The sequence below is a fragment of the Malaya genurostris genome, chromosome 3, assembly GCF_030247185.1.
Source record: "Malaya genurostris strain Urasoe2022 chromosome 3, Malgen_1.1, whole genome shotgun sequence".
NCBI lineage: Eukaryota > Metazoa > Arthropoda > Insecta > Diptera > Culicidae > Malaya > Malaya genurostris.
In genome coordinates, this window is record NC_080572.1 from 216,153,450 (window position 1) to 216,173,922 (window position 20,473).

The 20,473-nt window shown below is 38.0% G+C and overlaps 1 protein-coding gene across 4 annotated transcripts; it reads left to right on the plus strand.

Moving 5' to 3' along the window:
- Nucleotides 1-1,003: 1,003 nt before the first annotated feature.
- LOC131435642 (serine-rich adhesin for platelets-like) lies at nucleotides 1,004-20,401 on the plus strand. 4 transcript variants are annotated; one of them, XM_058603744.1, is made up of 4 exons: nucleotides 1,004-1,227; nucleotides 15,765-16,052; nucleotides 16,143-17,407; nucleotides 17,476-20,401. In XM_058603744.1, exons 2-4 carry the CDS (start codon nucleotides 15,959-15,961, stop codon nucleotides 19,468-19,470), a joined length of 3,354 nt encoding a protein of 1,117 aa, XP_058459727.1. In that variant the 5' UTR covers nucleotides 1,004-1,227; nucleotides 15,765-15,958; the 3' UTR covers nucleotides 19,471-20,401. The 4 variants fall into 4 exon arrangements, with proteins under 4 accessions (XP_058459727.1, XP_058459730.1, XP_058459728.1 ...); XM_058603747.1 differs by having other exon boundaries at nucleotides 1,034-1,072; XM_058603745.1 differs by lacking the exon at nucleotides 1,004-1,227 and adding an exon at nucleotides 2,267-2,410.
- Nucleotides 20,402-20,473: the final 72 nt, after the last annotated feature.

Here is a 20,473-nt window from a genome sequence, read left to right on the forward strand (position 1 = left end):
ATATTCTTGTGCAATATTGTGTATCATTGATGTGCTCTTTATAGATTTTATTAATTGATGTAGAATTGAAAACGTTTCAATCATAAACAGATCGCGTTCTAACACTGTCTGTAAAATAAACTAACAATATTATTAATATATTAGCGCGGGTATACGAAAAAACGGTGTAGACATAGTTTGAACAAAGATAAACTCAAGATTACGAAGTCCCATATAAATTAAAGAAAAAAACTTGTTCGGTAATCGTGAACCCGAGAACTCAGTAATGGTATACTTTTAGAAGCCCCTTGTTAAAAAGCGTCGATAAACATAGAAATGCGTCGCAAAAATACCATGGTAACGCTACAAAATAAAAAGAAAATAAACAAAAGTTTGCAAGTTTTGCGTAAAAATTTTTTGGATCTGATTGCTTCTAAAGCAGATTAAACCGTCTTAAACGAATTAAATATAAGGCCAGTTGAATATAATAAATTACTTCTACATTCAAATACAAAGAACCGCAGAAAGTGTTGTGAGATTGTTCGATATGTTGCATATTTTAACATGATTTGTTACTAATATGAAAACAAACATCATCATAGTTACGACGTATAGAGCGACTGAGCGTTTGTTGTTTCGGTTCAACTAATCATTGAACTCCGACTGACGGTGAACCGATTTCATCGAGGGGTCATATTTAAATGGTGTATGAAAAATCATAGACTATTCCATCTTGAGTTTATCTTTGGTTTGAATACAACATCTGACAAACATTGACAGCTAAATCGAAATCATCTGTCAACACACTAATTTAAGTGAACGATGAACAGTTTAATATCAAGTTGAACTACAGACGAAAAAGAATACAACTTTTCACGTTAACTGTTATGAATAATTGTCACCGAAAAACGAATCAAAATGTGGACTCATTTCAAGCGTAAATACATATTATTGGTAAGATTACAGCAGTCTAGGGATTACCAGATATCGACGGACCCCTAGAACAATAAAAGAATCGGGAAAATCAGTCCGGGGTTGTTCTTCAGTCGTATGTGAGGTGGTTTTGTGTCCTCGCGATCACGAAAAAACAAAGGTATTTTAAGAAGCCTCACTTGTTTTGCACTAGTTCACCGCAGGTTGCAACGTTAGTATTGTTGATCAGAAACACTATAAGTATCGAACAACAGCCAAAAAAGGGTATTTTTCATAACGCAAAACTTGATGACAGCGCATTGAGGAGAAAAGAAGGTACATAATTCCTTTACGAATTTTGAATGTGTTTGTGCTTTATTTCGGGTGAGAAAGAAGGAGCAAACTTTACTGAGCGAAAAACGGTGAAACATCCTAGCGCACAACGAGTGCGAAAGAGAAAAAACGAGTCAACAGCTGACAATTGTTGGGGGAAACGTCAAGAGCGTAGTTTCATATACAGGTACAAACGTGAGAGACCAAACGCTAGCGAAAGAGAAAAACCAAAACAAACATACATACACAGGCAAATCCCGTTACAGGCTAAGTATCGGAGTACGCTGGCACATACATTCATTCATTCATTGGAAAATCCATTGATAGCGGCATCGTAGAGCTGTGTGTGTGAGGAAAAAGCATACCGTGCGGCCAGGAACTGTGGATTAGTTTACCTATAATGATTTTTTCTCGAATTTCTAGAATGTCACTGGTTTTTTTTTCGCGGGAGTTACGTACCGTACATAAAAATTGCGCATCTTGAGAAAACCGCGTTAATTCAGAAATCACCTAAAAAACTTCGGAAATCCGCGTAGAAAAGATCTCAGTGTATTTTGCGCACTAGAAACATAATTGTTGCTACTCGACGATTTGAACATAGCCATAACAATCTTCAATTGCATTACTGTTGAAAGTATTCAATGCAAACTGTAGCTTAATAATGATTCTGTTTGGTGATTTGTAGGAATTTGTAAAATCAAACGTAATGATGATTAAAATTTTTGACTAAAAAATAATTCGTCTCTATATGCATTGCATATGTCAAAATGGCATGTTGAAGAAACAATGTTAAATTCTATTTTCAATTTTTTTGATATCAGTACAGTAATATGCTAAATCTTGGTACTGTTACACGAAGCATCATAAATACTTCGTTGTTACCTCAACATAGTATGCACTGAATGGGATTACATAGCTGTATAAACTGAACTTCTGTTCAAAGTAGATATTGACAAATTCTACCACAAAAAGCGATAATTATATTGATTAATAGATACGCGTTTTATATTAGTTTCAATGCGCTACAAAGCACGTTCTAGCAACACTGCCAACGTCTACATAAAGTGGTAGTGCGTGTTGGGGTCACAAGCTAGCCTACGATTTGCACAAGCTGTGGTATAGTGCCAAGGAAATTTCCTGCGTTGAAAAAAATAGCTAGACAAATCTACGACAATATGGATTAAAGGTAATTAGAGCTTAAATCTAATATTTGTCATCTGTTTTGTCACAATGCACAGATTTCATTATAGCGTGGTAACTAAACTTTATTTTCATTCAAGTTTGACGAAACACAATTGAAATTGGCGACTGTAGTAAGTTGTCAAGGGTGTATCGAGTTCGTAATGTAGTGAAACCCTGAAACTGCTAGACGATTCGTGCGAAGTGATAATTATGATTGTATATGAAATTTTTCATTTCAAAATGCATTAACATTTTTGACCGATAGTAAACTTTAGTTAGAGGTGTTTAAAGTCATTTTAAAACATTCCCTAATGTTATTGGCTGTATGTACTCTGCAGCACCTCAATGTGAAAAAAATTAACAATGTTGGTATGGCCATTCTATGGTTTTATAATAGCATTTTCATATATATGTAAATACTACTCAGTATCTTCTTGGCTTTCTCTGTTTCGCTCACTATAATCAATTGCGAGAATTGAGATGGTTGAACATAGCCAAATGTTACAGACTGACAAGTGAATTTGACAATCGTTTGCGAAATCATGTGGTCGTAGCTGAAATTGTTGTGTTAAAATATTGTTCATATTGCGGAACAATTATCTTAGCTTATAAATGCAAGCAAAGTATAAACGTTATTCATAATTGCAAATGAAAATCCATATCTAGTTTGAAAAATGAAAAACAAAGTGAATATGAAAGTCCAGCCCTACTTATGACAAACAATGCGTAAGTTTAGTTGACAGCTTAACACATTTGATTGAGTTAATCCTGAGTACCTTAGAACAATATTCCTGGAATCTACGAAAACAAAAAAGTTCATACGATCAACTGATTACTCTTACTGTATTGGACGTTTTGTTATGCTATGAATTGCGTATTGAAGAATATTATTTCCACGAGTCTAGTCAGGATTTGCAAACCCAATCAATTTCATTCTTATTTCAATCAGGTGGCTATTGAAGGCATTTTCATTGAAGATTTCCATTGAATAAAAAGGATCAATCATTTATATAAAAAATAGTGCAAAACTCACATACGCTTATCGATCTTGGTGAGCTTTAGCGATGTTAATACACTTATTATATGATGCCACATGGTCTGATTTTATCAACACCAAGATTTTCATATTAACATATGAACCAAGTGAAAGACACATTGAAATATATTCATATGTATAAAGTATCCAGTCTCTCGTTGCGGATGATTTAATTGAAATGGTAAATCATAATTGCTAGAACCAGCTATGTTCATGTGATTAATGGTCTGCAGTTCGGTTATGTTGACACTGCAAGTAAAAAGGTTTTGGTTAAAACATTAACGGCATGTTGCAATCATAATAATATTTTAATAGGGAATTCCTTAGCATCTATATTTATAATGAGGATATTATTATTCCTCAAAACCAGTACTTGAAAAAATCTAAAACTGGTGCGGCTACCAAAACAAAACAATTCGCCGGGCCACATAGTAAATTCAAATTCTTAGTCAAATACGTTCGTCGGCATCCTCCAATCTTTATTTCCGAAACTGTTAACAATAATTTTCTTAAAGCTGATTTCAATCCTTACCTTCAATAACTCTTTAGGTAATTAAATATCAATTGAAACAACATTTTCAACAATGATCAACGTTGCTGTTCAAATGTTTTCGAATATAATGAACCACGTCATCGAATGTTTGTTCTCAGTAAGCGTCAACAATTGAACACTGCTTTGTCAACAGTTGAAGAGCAGTGCGTTAAAATTTCATTTTCAATCGTATATCATTCGATGAGAATGAAATGTGTGGCCAGTGACAGTCAGCATATACTTTTCTTATTGATTTGAATTTTTACCATACTCATGAAGCTCCCAGAATTCATCTGCAGTTGAATAACTGTACCTATTCATTTGAATTTTAGCTTCTTCAGTTTCAAGGGCCAAGTAGTCTACCTGCTTCATTGTCTTCTCTGTTGGTAGTGAGCAAGTTCGAATGAATAGGCATGAACATCAACTCAATTAGATTTTTTTTCCCCGTCGCTGCTAACCTCAATTTGATGAACACATTTTGACAGTTCAGCAGTACTGTTTGTAAATAGAGATTTTTTTGTTCGTCTCTTGACAAATTGTATGAGACCATTCACGGTTCATATGGCCTAAATAGAATTTTAAAAGATTCGTTCTCGATTGGATACGATTTGTTTTTGAGATTTATTAAATAAAAGTGACTAGTTGCAAAGTGCAAAGATTATTGTTTAAGATGTGTTCTTCGATTTTTGTTTAAGCTAGTTTGTAAACAGTACCGCTAAACTGTTAAGGATGTATGCTTGTTCGTTTGTGACGTCACGGTAAAAAATCTAATTAGACTTTTTATCGTGACGTCACAAATGAACAAAAATTCATCCTTGACAGTTCAGCGGTACAAACAAGCTTAAATAACATCGAGGAACATATCTCAAACAATCTTTACACAACATCTTTACACTTCACAACTAGCCACTTTTATTTAATGAATCTTTGAAACTAACCGTATCGAATCGTTAACAAATGTTTTTAAACTCTATTTAGGCGATATTGATCGTGAACGGTCTCATCCGTTTGTCAACAGACAAACAAAAAAAAGTCTGTTTACCGCTGATCTGTCAAAATGTGTTCATCCGATTGAGGTTAGCAGTGACGGTAAAAAACCTAATAACCAAAACTCTTTCCGGCCAGAATCATAAGTAGAGGGTGGCGGTTCTCATTTGTGTCTTTGGTTATCATCAGCAAGTTTAAATCGATAATTTTTGACTGCTTGAAATGTAATGAGATTTGTTCCAATGTATTACAAATAAAAACAGAAAGAGGAAACAATTAATTTACGTTTATTCTGTAGTTGATATCATGACTCATCTATTATCTTGAACTAATTCAAATGTATACATGATCCTCATTAGAAGGCCGCTCTCTCAAATAATTGAAAGAGATATTTTGTTATTTCAAGAGATCAACTGACGGTGGCTTCGAATGAAAGAGAAATGAAGAACTTACATACTAAGATTCCATTCCGTTGTTCGGTAATTTTTTTGACGAAAACTTTCGGTAATCAATAGAAATTACCGATATTTCGGCACATGAACGTTATTTTACAAAAATTATGCAATTTTTTACCGGACGATCAGTGTTACGCAAGTTTTCATTAACGAATGCTATAAATAGATATACAATTCATACGGTAAATCTGAATAGTCGTCGAGTACGGTAAAACTCTACCGTTCGTATGGTAAAATAATTTTCCAATAACCGAACTTCTGTAAATACTGATTGTCGTGAAAACTAACTGTCTAACAATTCGACCGTCCCACGACAAAAGGGCCTAACTGCAAATGACAGTTTCTCTTTGTTTACTTTTTCTTTCACGATTTACCGAACTGATTTTATATTTGACGCTTTACTCTTCGCAAAACTTTCAAGGTAAAACTACAAGCTTTCGATTTATATTGGAAACTTTAGAGAATTTGCAATAATGGCTCCGTAATAATCAAAAGAGAAAGTAAACAAAGAGAGGCTCTCATTTGCAGTTAGGCCCTTTTGTCGTGGGACTATCGAATTGATAAAATGTTCAGTAAGAGTCTTTTTATAAACCAAACGAAAAAAATCTTGAAGAGTTCATCGAATGGATTGAGGTACAGGTGCTAAAATTTTTGAAACATTAGAATGACAAAGCTTTTTGTTTACTTATAGGCAGATAATAATTTTGTATCACTTGTCCACTTGCTGCCTACACAAATCGTTCGAGGGTAATTTCTGGTGGACTCGACGGATTGTGCAGTGTTTTGGAAGGCGGAATAAAACCATACCCACAACAGGTGGGAATTAAATTAAAAATTCAATTTTATTCATTCATTTTTGTGAACATGTGTTGTTTTTTGAAATCCGAAAATAAAAGAATTTTCACCAAAGGAAAACAAACAAACAACAAATAACCGAACAATCAGTTAGATCCATTTGGTTTACAGTTTACGGTAGTTGTTTGACAGTTCAGCAATTACCGAACGATCAGTAATCAATTGTATTACCGAACTGATTACCGAACTTTCAGCTGTTAAAAATTCGGTAAAAAATTACCGAATTCTGCGAAATTTTCTAAGTGTGTAGAGAGAGTTAGATTAAGAGTGTGAAGTTTACTGCAGTAGAGTGATCGTCGATGTGTGCCACATTCGGTTTTAATTGAATTGAATTAAGTTTTACTGCACTGCTGAAGAGTCATCAAAAGAACGATCATGATTTTTTTTTTCAAAATTTAAATTTTTAAGATGGCTCAAATTTTGTATTCCCATTCTTTATGATTAAAAAGGACAGTTTACATCCTCAGTTCACAACTTTAACTCAAGACATACTTTTGAAAGCGGCCTAAGCGAATATTCCTCGAAATTTTTATAAAATTTTATTTTAATATTCTTCCAATCAATTCGATGTCTGTTTGTGTTTTTGACAATTACTGGGCTATATAGAAGTGAACACTGGAAAAAAACTTGTATTTTTTTTTTTATTTCGAAAATGAAATCTAGGAATCGATTATCGTTAAAACCATTTCGGCTATGTTTTAGGTTAGTGAAGCCTAAAACATAGCAGAAGGCACCAAACCTGTTGTTGTATCTGGAAACTCCCGGAATAAAACTATCGGATTGAATACTTCCAGATGTTGCTTCATTGGAAGTCAATCAAATACCGTTTTCGTTTTTGAACCTAGACGCGGGCTACTCTGACTCCGAGTAAAACGAACACGTGGTACGCGCCCTAAACAACAACTAATGAAGAAAAGAAAAAATAAACAAACTCGGCTGGATGCGTGGTGCGACCCGAGAAAATATTCAGAGCGAAACTACGCGATTGGAGTCCGATCTAGACCGACCTCAGGTTGCTAAAACAAACATATAAAACGTTGTTTGGGCGACTCTGGGTCAGCTTTCGGGCTGCTCTGATCAATAAACGAAAACGGTAAAAGAATGCATAAAATTACCCGCATAGCGTTTTGGCTACCTGGGCAGCCATGGCCACCAGACGGCTACCAAAATTGATTCAGTGACGGTTGTCAAATCCTATTTGACAAAACAATGTCGCCTGTATCTAAGTTAGCCGAGCGTATTCATCTTCTCACCTTCGCTGAAAATGTCAAAGATTTCAATGTGGAAAAATCCTGGTGGATACGGTTGTATCGTTTGAGTTGTATAACTGCCAGCGGTGAGTCAGTCGGTCACCAGAATGTCTGCCAGCTATATTTTACCAGCTGGCAGCGTTTAGTCAGCCGTCTGACAGCCATGCATATGCGGGTAGATTCATGTCAGTTGTTATATGATCGTTGGTTGCTATGATCCTACACCTATCGAGATTAAGATGAATTGTTTTGAATATTTCCAAGAAACTTTTACTCACGCCATTCTCTAAAGTAAAGCTAGAGTCAAAACTATAAACTGATGATGCGAACTGTCCCTTTTGGTAAAAAAAATCTACGAATATCGCAGTCGATAGAACTGTTTGTCTTTCGAATCGATTCGTCATCAATCGAATGATACTGAATGCGGATAAGTACTCGATCATCAGTTTTTTCGTGCAAAAGTGGTTGGTGGGCAATGTCAGACCGGATTGACGTGAAAATACGAATAAAATTTTACGCGTTTTATCACACTTCTTTATACTGATAATCTTATTAGTTTGATTGTGTAAACCATATTAGTTCGTACCTCGTAACTTATCGAAGTTTGAAATAAAGGTTGACTAAAATTGGTACGCCCCTCGTGCGCCGTCAGCATGTCTCTAGTATTGTTCATCGAAAATCTTTGACAGTGGTTTGCCAATTCAAGTAATCGATCGAGTTTAGACTTAACGTCAAATGGAACTGGAAAGAAAAAAAGCATTGTGCACAAACACATGGAAAATTTGGAGTGATTTGGTTCCAAGATAAAGTGCCGAAAACAGCAGATCGAAACCTACGAGGAAACTGGAAACTGAGTGTAGAAAGAACAGCTGAATGTTCGGTCGAGTTGTACTGTACATCTTCCTGTCATAATTATTGTTCATCATTCATCACCAGAGATGCCAGATATTTTCATAGGAAATCTGTATTACTCTCTATAAAAAATCTGTATTTATCTGTATTCACTAACAAAATTCAATTTCAACAATAAAATGATGTTAAAAGATGTTATTCCAACACATTGTTTCTGTAGAATGGTAGATTCAATGATATCAAGACTTTGCTTCTCGTCACTGCAATCAAATACTAATAGATTGCTCATACGAAAAAGTTTTTATTTTGCTTCTTGGGAGATTCGTATTAAATTTAAGAAATCTGTATTCTGTATGCGTATGTAAAAATCTGTATAAATGGCATCTTTGTTCATCACCGACGCTTGACAAATAAGGGTCCATAAAAAACGTCACGCCGCAAGGAGGAGGGCGACGTCCTATTTTTTCAATGAGCGCATTTTTGAAATACCTAACTATATTACTGCTTTGCCCTATTTCCTGAAAAAAACTTCACAATAAACGTTTACATTCTATAGGAAAACGTGTATTTGTTGATGTAAAAGCTTCTTCTTGTAAATTCGGAAATGAATGATGCAGGAAATCATTTCTGTTGTGATCAGCAAAAGTGCACGGAGGGGCGAGTAAATTAGCGAAATTAATAAATTTTGCCTTATATGAGTAAAAAAGAAAAAGATGCCTTCAAACGGTTTAACTTAAGTTTAGCACTGACTTTTTTTCAGTAATTTGATTTTCTAGCATTAATATATCATAAGAATTTCGCTTATCTGATTCTGATGCAGTTTATTCAATTGTACTCCATTTGAAAAAGGGCGAGAGATCAACGATTACAGACGTAGATCATGTCATGTCTTATCTTGATCATATGTGATTTTCCTCCACCAACATCAAAGCTTATCGAATCATCCAATGATTGAACTTACATAAATCAAGAATCATTTTAGCTCAAAATCACTACCCATTGTGTGATGGAAGATCAGTACCGATATTGATCGATGTGATTTAAAATTCACGTTTGTATTATAAATGTGATGATGGCAACTCAGCAGTGAAACCAGTTAATCACCATTGTTGCCAGTTTCATGGAGGACCGTAGATGTAGACCTAAAAAAGATCGTGACTATCATGTATGGACATTCTTTTGTGGTGATATGCTGCCAACAACTATTTCGACCAATCGACAAATATTGGACAATTTCAAAGTAGCGACTTCGACGAAGCAGCGGATCAGTCAAGGACATTCAGCAAATTCTGGAAAAATTAAAGAAATACGTTGATGGTGGGCTCCTTCAAGAGGAAGGTTCGAGGTTTTATTCGAGCTGAAGAAATGTAACCATCTAATGTTGTATCTCTGAAGTTTTAATAAAACTACTGTAACGCAAACATTAATCGACTATTTAAACATATTGAACCACGAATTACAGGTTTTTTATGTTCACCAATATTTTTTAAGTAAAATGCCAATTTATCCATTCAAATGGAATAAGATATTACAGCAGTTTCTTGGGAAAAATCTATTTTAATCCACCTAGTGGTGTAAGTGATGGTTTAAAATTTGAAATACACTGCACCCTATAATTCCGAAACCGGATGTCTGATCCGGATAAAATTCAGGACTTCCGTAAGGGACCACGGGACCATTCGTTTGAATCTAAGTTTATAAAAATCGGTCAAACCATCGCTGTAAAAAAGAGTGAGATCCATTTGGGATGATATGACCACTATTCTCGGTGCCTTCGGAATCGGAAACTGGGAGCCATGAAAGGCAAAATCAGTTTTATTGGCCGTCTACTGGTAATGACTATCGAATGGAGTAGTTTTAAGACCAGTTTAGAAAATTTTTCAAGTGTTTGTTTCGCCAATCACTTAGATGGTATAAAAATTTTAACACACTTTACCGTATAATTCCGAAACCGGAAGTCGAATCCAGATGCAATTCATAAACCCTTTAATTTAAATCTAAGAAAACGAAAACCAGTTCAGCCATTTCTAAGATATAGGAGTGATTTCCGGTTTGCAGTACACGAACGAAACGAAGATCGGGTATACCCAAAAGCAATGTATTCGGTCATCGACTAACCAAATCTGTTCAATTCGAGAATTATACGGCTATTTGAATTTATTTGATTGAATTTTCGTATCATGTAAGGAGTGTATCGAAAATAAGCTATCCACAAATTTTTCTTTCTAATTATGATAAAAAACGATATTTTATTCAAACTAAAAATTGATCCTTTATTATACAAGGTTAAACTTAAGCACAATGAAAACCGGATAAAATTTAAGTTATTCCTTCACGAATTTTCGAACTTTTGATCGAACGCTCTTCATCAAGTTCCGGACAAGTGTTGCATCGCATTTTTTAGATGCTCGAGCCCAAATTTTTTTTGAACTCCTGCATGTTCCCAGGTGCCTTACCAGTCTTCTTCAAGGCCCTTTTCACGATTGCTCAGTAACGTTCGATGGGTCGAAGCTGAGGGCAATTTGGTGGATTGATATTTTTCTCAACGAAATTTATGCCCTTTTCCGCAAGCCAATTGAGAGTGGTTTTGGCATAGTGAGCCGACGCTAAATCCGGCCAAAACAGTGAAGGTGTACTATGCTTCTTATATAAAGGCAGCAATCTCTTCTGGAGACACTCAGATCGATAGATTTCCGCATTTATAGTTCCGGTAGTGTAAAAGTGGTTGACTTCAAACCACAGGAACATATGGCTTGCCATACCAGTATCTTTCAACCAAATTTCTCCACTTGAATCGATCTGTCCGCATCGCTCACTTCCTCCCCAACGACGACAAAGAAGTATTGTGGACCTAGAAGGGGTTTTTAATCCTCCTTTATATAAGTCTCATCGTTCATCAAACCGCATCTATCGAGACACTGCAAAAGCCGCGAATACAATTTCCGGGCCCTTGTTGCAGCTCGCTTGTTCTGTTCTACACTTAGTTTCGAGATTTTCTGCTTCTTGTAGTTCTTCAGGTGATTTCGCCTATTGATACGCTTCATCATTCCGACACTCTTTCCTGCTTTTTTTGGCCAAATCACGTATTGCCATTGATTTGTTCTTCATGATTAAAGATACCTCTTTCTGGTCCAGTTTCGGGTTGGAAGAACCGGGTTTTCTGCCTCTTCCTGGTAGCTCATCCAAAGAATAGTGTTCCCCAAAATTATTAATGATGGTTTCAACACTGACATGATGAATTCCGAACCGCTTCGCCAATTTTCACATAATAATACCTTTCCCACTTAGCCATGTGTCCAGAACATTAATTTTCACTTTCTTTTCAATACGCGACATTTTGAAAACGCAGAATTTCAACCGCACAAACAAGTAAACAAACGAAAGCTGACAGCCAAACGCACAGCTTGCTGTGATCTGAGCATAAAAAACCATCACAAATATGTTACATGCGTACAACACAAATGTATGTGGATAGCTTATTTTCGATACACTCCTTATGAAAACACATCCCTGAAAATGAAATTTTTCTACCTATCACTCTATAATTCCGGAACCGGAAGTCGTGTCCGGATGAAATTTGGTAAGATTATTTTGCACGTTTTTAGTCGTTTTTAGTTGGTAAGATTATTTTGCACGTTTTTGCACGAACCGGAAGTCGGATCCAGATGAAATTCAATAGCAACCTATGGAATTACAAGGCCTTTAATTTAAATTTCAGTTGAAGTAAATTGGTTGAGTGGTCTCTGAGAAAATGGAGTGCACTTTTTTGCATATTTTACCCCATTACTTCCGAACCGGAAGTCGAATTTGGGTAAAATTCATTAGCACTCTATGGGACGAAGTGACCTTTCATTTGAATTAAAGTTTGTGAAAATCGGTCCAGACATCTCCGAGAAAATCGAGTGCACATTTTTGTTTCATACACGCACAGACATTTGCTCAGTTCATCGAGCTGAGTCGAATGGTATATGACATTCGGCCCTCCGGGCCTTGGTTAAAAATTCGGTTTTTGAAGTGATTGGATAACGTTCCTGTGTGAGAAAGGCGAAAATTACTAGTTATTGAAATAATCAACTTGTTAAATATCTTTGGAATCCCCTCGGGCCCGGACTTTTACAGGGGCCCGGAAAATATTTAAATGTGTTTCTTATTCTTCATTATTAAATCATTCCTTGGGACTTTTTTTTGCTACTTCAATCCGGAGATGGAGATGGAGTAAAGTCTATTTTTGGCTCACTAAAGCTTGCTTCAGATAGAATTGGAACAAAGACAATTGCCTGTATTTCAGTTATTTATTATTGAATTCAAGATCTTTTTTATACAAATGTAGCGTTTTCTTCATACTTTCAAGAAAAAATACGGATAAAATTATTCGTCACGGTTTCGAAGGAATTCTCGATTTTTTCCTGTAACACGGCTCATTAGGCGGCGCACACCTTCTTCGTCCATCGTTTTAGCTATCTTATTTCACAAGGTCGTCATCTGATTGATGTCTTTGACAACCATTCCCTTTGCCTTGAGTCTTCTCTTCATGATTGCCCAGTATTTCTCAATAGGGCGGAACTGGGGGCAGTTGGGTGGGTTAAGGTTTTTCGGAACAAACTGGACCCCTTTCTCTGCAGACCATTCTTGAACGACTTTGCTGTAATGACAGCTTGCCAAATCTGGCCAAACATTACGGGATGGTCGGCAAAATTCGTTTTTGGAGACACTCTTTTTGGTATAGTTTCGATGTCATTGTCCAGTCGACATTTCCACTCCGACGATTGGCTTGAGGCTTCCGAATCGTCGGTAATATTTCCTTATAACGGATTCATGCTGAAACGATCAACTGCAACAAACTTACTCTGCTATACTTCTTTTATAGTTCGATCTCTACAAGCACGCCTACAGGTTGATGCAATCTACACTGATTTCTCTGCAGCCTTTGACAAAATAAACCACCAAATAGCAGTAGTTAAACTCAATAGACTTGGTTTCAGTGGATTGTTATTAAATTGGCTCGAGTCGTATCTAATTGGTCGCGAAATGTCTGTGAAGATCGTAGACTTCATTACAGTGCCTTTCGCTGTCAACTCTGGAGTCCCTCAAGGCAGTCACTTAGGACCATATCCTTCGCAGACGACTTCAAGCCATTTTATTTAGTTGAATGTCAAGAAGACACTATATATTTGCAGTCACAGTTAGACTTATTCACAAACTGGTGTCAGGATAATAGAATGGATTTGAATGCCTCGAAGTGTTCCGTTTTGTCGTTTACTCGTAAACGCTCACTGATTACCTACGACTATAACATCTCGCACAATATACTGAAACGTGAATCTTCCGTGAAAGATTTGGGTATCATTCTTGATTCCAAGCTGGACTTCAAAAGTCACATCGATTATGTGATTTCAAAGGCCTCCAAGCTCTTGGGTTTCGTCTTTCGTGTTACCAAGAGCTTTACTAATGTATACTGTCTTAAGGCATTATATTGTGCTCTTATCCGTTCGACGCTAGAATATGCAGCTGTTGTCTGGGCACCTCACTATCAAATCGACATTGCACGCATCGAAACTATCCAGCGTAAATTTGTTAGATTCGCTCTGCGCAATTTACCTTGGAGGGATCCCACTAATCTTCCTAGCTACAAAGATCGTTGTAAGCTTATTGGCCTGGATCTGCTATCTGTTCGTAGGAATGTCTCCAAAGCCGTTTTTGTTGCTGATTTATTACAATCACGTATCAATTGTACCGAGCTTCTGCAATTGATTAATCTGGACATTCATCGACGTAATCTACGCTCTCATCGTTTCTTGAGTTTACCCATTGCACGACCAAATTATGGTTACAATGAACCATTTTCCAACAGTATGTGCAGAACATTCAATAGCTGCACCAATGTTTTCGACTTTCATCTATCTCGAAATATGATCAAACGATTGTTTCATTGTCACTTGTTAGATTAACTTTGGATCAGGATTTGTCTGTAACCGTTTGTATTTTTGTTCAACCATCACTAGGTCTTTCTCCCATCACCGTTGGAAACTAATCAGATTCGCTTGCAAATACTAACCTCGCTTCCTTCTTTCCTCCATCTTCCACCATCTTTTCGATTACTAATTAGATCTACTTGCCAATTCTAACCCCGTCTTTCTCTCCGTCTTCCACCATATTTTCGATCACTAATTAGATCTACACGACAATTCTAACCCCGATGTTCGCCCACGCTTACTTTCCACCCCATCCACCTACCTTCATCATCCATTTACCTATCCATTTTTCTCTTCTCTCTCCGCCAGTTTAAGCAAAAACACTATTGCTGCCCTGTAGTGCTTAGTGTCATCTACTAGATATAGGGTTATAGGTTTAGTTTTAATTATTAGTCTTTATTGTTAGTGTTAAAAATAAAAAAATAAAAAGATTTGCGGAATGTCAAAAATCATACGTGAAGCTGACAAAATTCCCGACACGTGGGCGCCAAGAACTTCCAAATCCGTCCACCAGAAGCGCCACAATATGAGCAAAAGTTTGTTCCAATTCTAAATGAACTAAGCTTTAAACGAACGTATTGCAATCGCTCCGGGCCCATTTTTTCTCTCGGCAGCCCTACGAGCAATATTTTTTAAACGGGTTCAAGAATTTTCAAACAGAGATGATAGGGTTTCGGGCATTTGAATTCCTTCCGAAAATGAACTTTTAACTCGATTTTCGATATTTTTGGGATACGGGTTCGGATTCGGGTTTACCAGTTAATAATGCGGGATTTTTTCAAAAGATATCTTTGCAAATTGTGTTCAATTGACCGTCAAAATCATTGCGTCATTTTTGCTGAATCATCCCAAAAACCATTGCTGTTTTGTCAATTGCAAGTTAGTGTCAAATACAGTGAACATGAGGAAATTTGTGTCAGATTGAAAAGTTCTTCCGACGTGGTATTCGTAAGCTGATAATAAGATGAAAAATGCATAGTTTTCGAAAGCAACTACTTTGAATAAAATAGATTGTACCTATTACTTTCAATTTTTTGTTTTTCCCTAGGGCCTTGTTCCTTATTAAATATATTGTTAAATAAAAAAATTATCCATTATCGAATTCCCGGTAGACCTGGTAGATAAAAAAACCTTTTGGCGGGTACGTGTGAAGATTTGTTTGGTACGTTTACTTTAATTAGACCTAAATGAGCGGCAGCGAGGTTGGACAGCATACGGATCAGAGCATGTGGTTGCTCTCTAACGGGCGGTAATGAACTCACAAGCATTGTTCTTGTAGTGCGTTCAAAGTTACTAGCTACGGAAACTAAGCAGTAAAACGTGTTGCCTTAACAAACGATTATCATAATTTTTATTCATTGTGTTAATTTACTGCATTTTCAACTGATCAAGCTCAATTTCTATCTTTCTGCTTCGCAGGACACACATCGTGCTTTACCAATAGCTGAGCAGAAGCCTACACTAATACAAAAAGGGTTTGTTCAGCTTAAAAACCGTATCGTCCAATTGTGTAAATTTTGCAACCACTCAAAACAAGAGCTAACTTTCCTATCAAACCAAAGGAATTGAAAGTTACTTCAGCAGTGTTGTTCACAACAAATCCAATCAATTCAATGAGTAGTCGCGACAGCATTAGTTTGGCGAAGCTAAAAGGCCAAAAGTGGAAATGTTTCACGGAACTTTCAAACAAGCTTACCGGAATAAACTGTAAGTAATAAATTACTACTGCCTCGAACAGTAATATATAATCTAGCATCGCTTGTGTTGCTCTGCGAACTATTTTTTAAAATATTTTAGCTGATGATGAGGACGTACCAATTAGTGAGCTGAGTACAGAGCACCGCAAATCATCCAAGACTCATGGAGGGCACCACAAGAGCTCCAGCAAACAGTTCTCGACGTCGATAGCGTCGTCGTCGTCGTCGATATCGCTAGCCAGTTGTGTGGTGGGTAATGTCGCTAGAAGCGGAATTCCCAATCGTCACAAGAGCAGTGTGATGCGACTAGACAAGGCTGATATGGGCCTCTACGGATTGTGCCCCGAGACCGATCCGTTCTATGCCGTAATCTGTGATATTTGTGGCAGCGTAGTTAAACCGCAGGGACTTCAGAAGCACATGAGTAACCGTCATCATTCCTACTACAGTCACGCGTCGAAAAGCTTATCCTCGCCTTTGCCACTGTCTTACAACAGTCGAGATCACCACTCGTACGGAGAGAGCACACAGAGAAGCGTTTCGAATTCTGGTGACTCAAGCAGGTCAGAAAAATCTCATCAGTCGTCTTGCAGTTCTTCCAAACACGAAGATCTGGACAACACGCCATTGAAAGCTCGAAGCAGCTCACTAAGTTCCAAGATCAAAGGAAAAAATGGCAAGAGTTTATCGTCATCGTACAGTTCCTCGCACCACAACGGCAAATCGTCCAATTCAAGTGGTAGCAGTTCCAAATCGTCCATACATGAGATCAACCCACCGACTGAGTCTAACAGCACTGTAACCAATTCCCGAGATCCGCAAATTAAGCATGACTCTGGTTCCTCTCATTCGACCGCACTCAGTGGAGTACTAGATAAGAAGTCCTCGTTCTCGTCTACCTCTTCTAGTGGTGTCAGCAGTGACAGTACTTTATCCCATAACGTCAACAATATGTCGCCGTCGGGAAAGGGAGGAAAGCGGAGCAGCTCGAAGCATGCATTATCCGCTTCTTCCTCTTCATCGTCATCCTCATCTTCATCCTCATCTTCATCGTCATCGTCGTCCAGTACGACCAGTGGCAATGGTGGTAGTAGTAGTAGTAGCAGCAGTAGTAGTAGCAGTAGCAGCACTTCTATTCCTACTAGTAGCAAATTGCAGTCTTCCAGCGACAGGAAAGGTGATCGGCGAGAGTACGATCCGGACAGACACTGCGGTGTGATCTCGAGCGATGGTAAAAGGTGCTGCATGCGCGCACTCAACTGTAAGACTCATTCCATTTCTATGAGGCGAGCGGTTCAGGGACGAAGCAAGAATTTGGAGAAACTACTGGCGGAACACAAGAGTGGATCGTGTGGTAAGGATGAAGTAAGTACCGAATTTGGAGAATTTTGGATTTGGAGAATTCATTGATTTATTTCATTGTCCTATTTCAGAGCTACGTCGATGCGGAATCATCAAGTAACTCATCTTCTGGTTTTGATGCAGATCGTGGTCGAAACGCTGGTAGCATCGCAACTGACAGTGAGTTCACTGGATTATCGGAAAGCGCTCACCTATCCTTCACTCCGGAGAAATCTAGTCCCCGCAATGAAAGTGCTCCCTCTACTCCCGGTAGCCTCAAGGTATCGAGTAGCTCAAGTCTGGTGGCATCTCCGTGTGCGGTGAAATCATCAGAATCGAAAACCGAGCGATCGAGACATAAACAACGATCCTCCAGTCAAATGAAAGGTATAATATACCAATCCGAACAGACACTGGCTTCAAGTTCTACATCTGATTTGAAATCTTCCGCTCAATCACGTGGCAAGTCCCAGCGAGAGCAGACTATCACCATTCCTACAGCAGCAGAACTCTTGGCACAACATTTTGTCGAAGAAAATCCCAATACGGTTCTATCGGATGCAACCATCGTTATGGATCCCAATACAAATCTGTTGAAACTCTCTGTGACTGGTACACTGCATCCTACGAATGATAACGAATCCCCGGAAGAGTCTATCCAACAATTTGCTGCCAACCTTATGCAGGAGCAATTAACCGTAACGGTTCCACTATCTGTGATATCTTCAATGAATATTTCCGGAACCGCTTTGGTCAATGTAAATGCTGGAAGTGACGATCCTGCAGCAATTACTACCACTACGACAGCCCTCAATGGAGGAGCGACCGTCACGATGCACGCAGGAGATATTTTAGCGGCAGACGGTTCCACCGGGGAGTCAGACGTAACAAGAACTGAACAGTATATTCCTGCTGAGTTGATCAACCAACTTCCGCTGGTTCAAACTACCGATGGTACTGAGTTACATGATCCCAATCAATACATTGCCACAACGACGGGTCAAGAGCTGAGCGATCATGCACTTATTTCGAACTACAACGATCAAATCAATTACACGATTCATACCCTTGCTCAAAACCTACAAAATGCTGAGCATATCACTGGCCAAACGTTACAAACGGACTTAGCGGAGAGCATCGATGATATCGTTCCGACCATTAATCTGCTTCCAGCTGCTGCGAATCCCCTAGTTTTACCACAATTACAAGCAGATTTGGCCGATTCAATCATTTTAACACCTACCCAGCTGTCATCAATTTCGCAATCCCTTGTCGATCAACATTTCATCGAAAATGTGGCACTAAAGTCTGATCTTGATTTACTAACCGTCAACACGCCTGTTGACATATCTAAGCTGAATCTACTGCGGACGGTCGATGATGAGTTTAAGAAAGAGCGCCAACAGCAGCAGCAGGCCAACATCCTGTATCAAGCCCAGATCGATGAATTTCGCGGAGTTAAGATGTGGTACAGTAACTTACCGAAGCCGCTACATGTGAATAACTTTCAACTGCGCAAGCTCGGTGGAGGCTATGTTATGAACCGAAAACTGCTGAATATCCGAAAAAATTTGGTGAGCGAGTCGAACAATTTAGCAAAATCTCTTAACTCGCAGCTATCTCCGATTGGTGGACCGCGCAATGCGCTAAACTTTAATAGTTCGAGTACTCGTTCTAGTGATATGCTGTCACCCATCTCTGGATTGGGTAAAAACAAAGATACAAGCAATGGCCTCGGACTATCAAGCTCTCCGGTTGGTAACCGTACAAGTCAGGTTAACCGTGGCCAACGACGACTGATACTGCCACAGGCTTCGGTCAAGAAACAAACTGAAAAGACTTCTTGTTTGCTAAGTAACGCGTACTTTAAGAATCTAATATGTTCCATGCAACAACAGCAGCAACAATCTGGTAGCCACTCATCCGGTGGCATCGGTTCGGCTTCTCCCAGCCTCAAACGATCAGCCTCTTCGCTCACGTCGCTGTCCAACAAACGACTAAAAATTATCAATAACCTACAGAATTCAACGGCCCCACCGCAGATGTTACTACAGGGCAGCGGAAAAGTGAAGCCAAAAGTATTATAATTAGTGATAAGGATCTATAATCTCGACGGCTTCGAAGGCGATACCGACGACAGCGAATAGAGAGAGGATCCGGAAGCAGTCACTCACAAAAACACTTCTGTAGACGCTTAGACACACTTCCTATAAATCACTAGTTGATGCTGCTGCTGTTTTTGGAAGCTGATGCCGCTTACTGCGACCTCCGGTCCCCGCTTATCTGACCGGCGGACGTAAAAACGGAAAATAAATGGACTGAAAATAGTAATGTTCGTCTCTACGTATTATACATATGTATAAATAATCAGGATTATATTGAATCATACTGCAGTAGGTGTGTTGTCACTTCTGGGACGTTTTTGGGATCGTATTTTTTCATTCACTGTTTTTTTAAATATCTGTCTTGTCTCATTTTTTAGAATCTAAACATGTACAACTTTTGCACAACATATATGGTCTTTCTGATAAAAAGATTCAAAACACAAAACCAGAAAATTACATTTCTTTGGGTGATTTCATTTGTTTATTCACTGTTTGTGTGAGAGATCGATAGAAAAAGATCCCAAATCTAAACGTCCCTAACAAATACATAGACGTACTGCTCGTTATTTCGCTTCTTTGTGAGCAGTTTCTAGATATCTATAAAGCTGTAATCAATATAATCTACTTGTATATTTATGGCAACGAGTACAAGAAGGCTAAAAGTCGAATAAGAAACGCATGAAGGTTGAGCAGAGGAACTCTGAAAGTAGAAAATATCGGAATGTTAAGCGAATAGCCGTAATGTTTCTCAATGCTGTTGGTTACTAAGCGAGTACTGCAGTTGTTCACGTTATAGAATTACCTACTCACCAAATTGCTGACAAGACTTAAACTATGTACGACAAAGAAATGAAGCTCTGTAAAATTTAGTCTCTTTTTGTAATGAGTCCAAATACAGATACGTTAAAAATTATTCCAAGCGCTATTAAGTGATATTTATTTATTCGAAAAGTGTTTAAGAATGCTGTTATAAGAACGCGAAAAC

Bases quoted from the DNA above. Each gene is read 5' to 3' on its own strand.
- LOC131435642 (XM_058603744.1), top strand. From the start codon at position 15,959: ATGAGTAGTCGCGACAGCATTAGTTTGGCGAAGCTAAAAGGCCAAAAG. The intron at 16,053-16,142 runs GTAAGTAATAAA...AAAATATTTTAG, and splicing joins CAAGCTTACCGGAATAAACT to CTGATGATGAGGACGTACCA. The intron at 17,408-17,475 runs GTAAGTACCGAA...GTCCTATTTCAG, and splicing joins GATCGTGTGGTAAGGATGAA to AGCTACGTCGATGCGGAATC.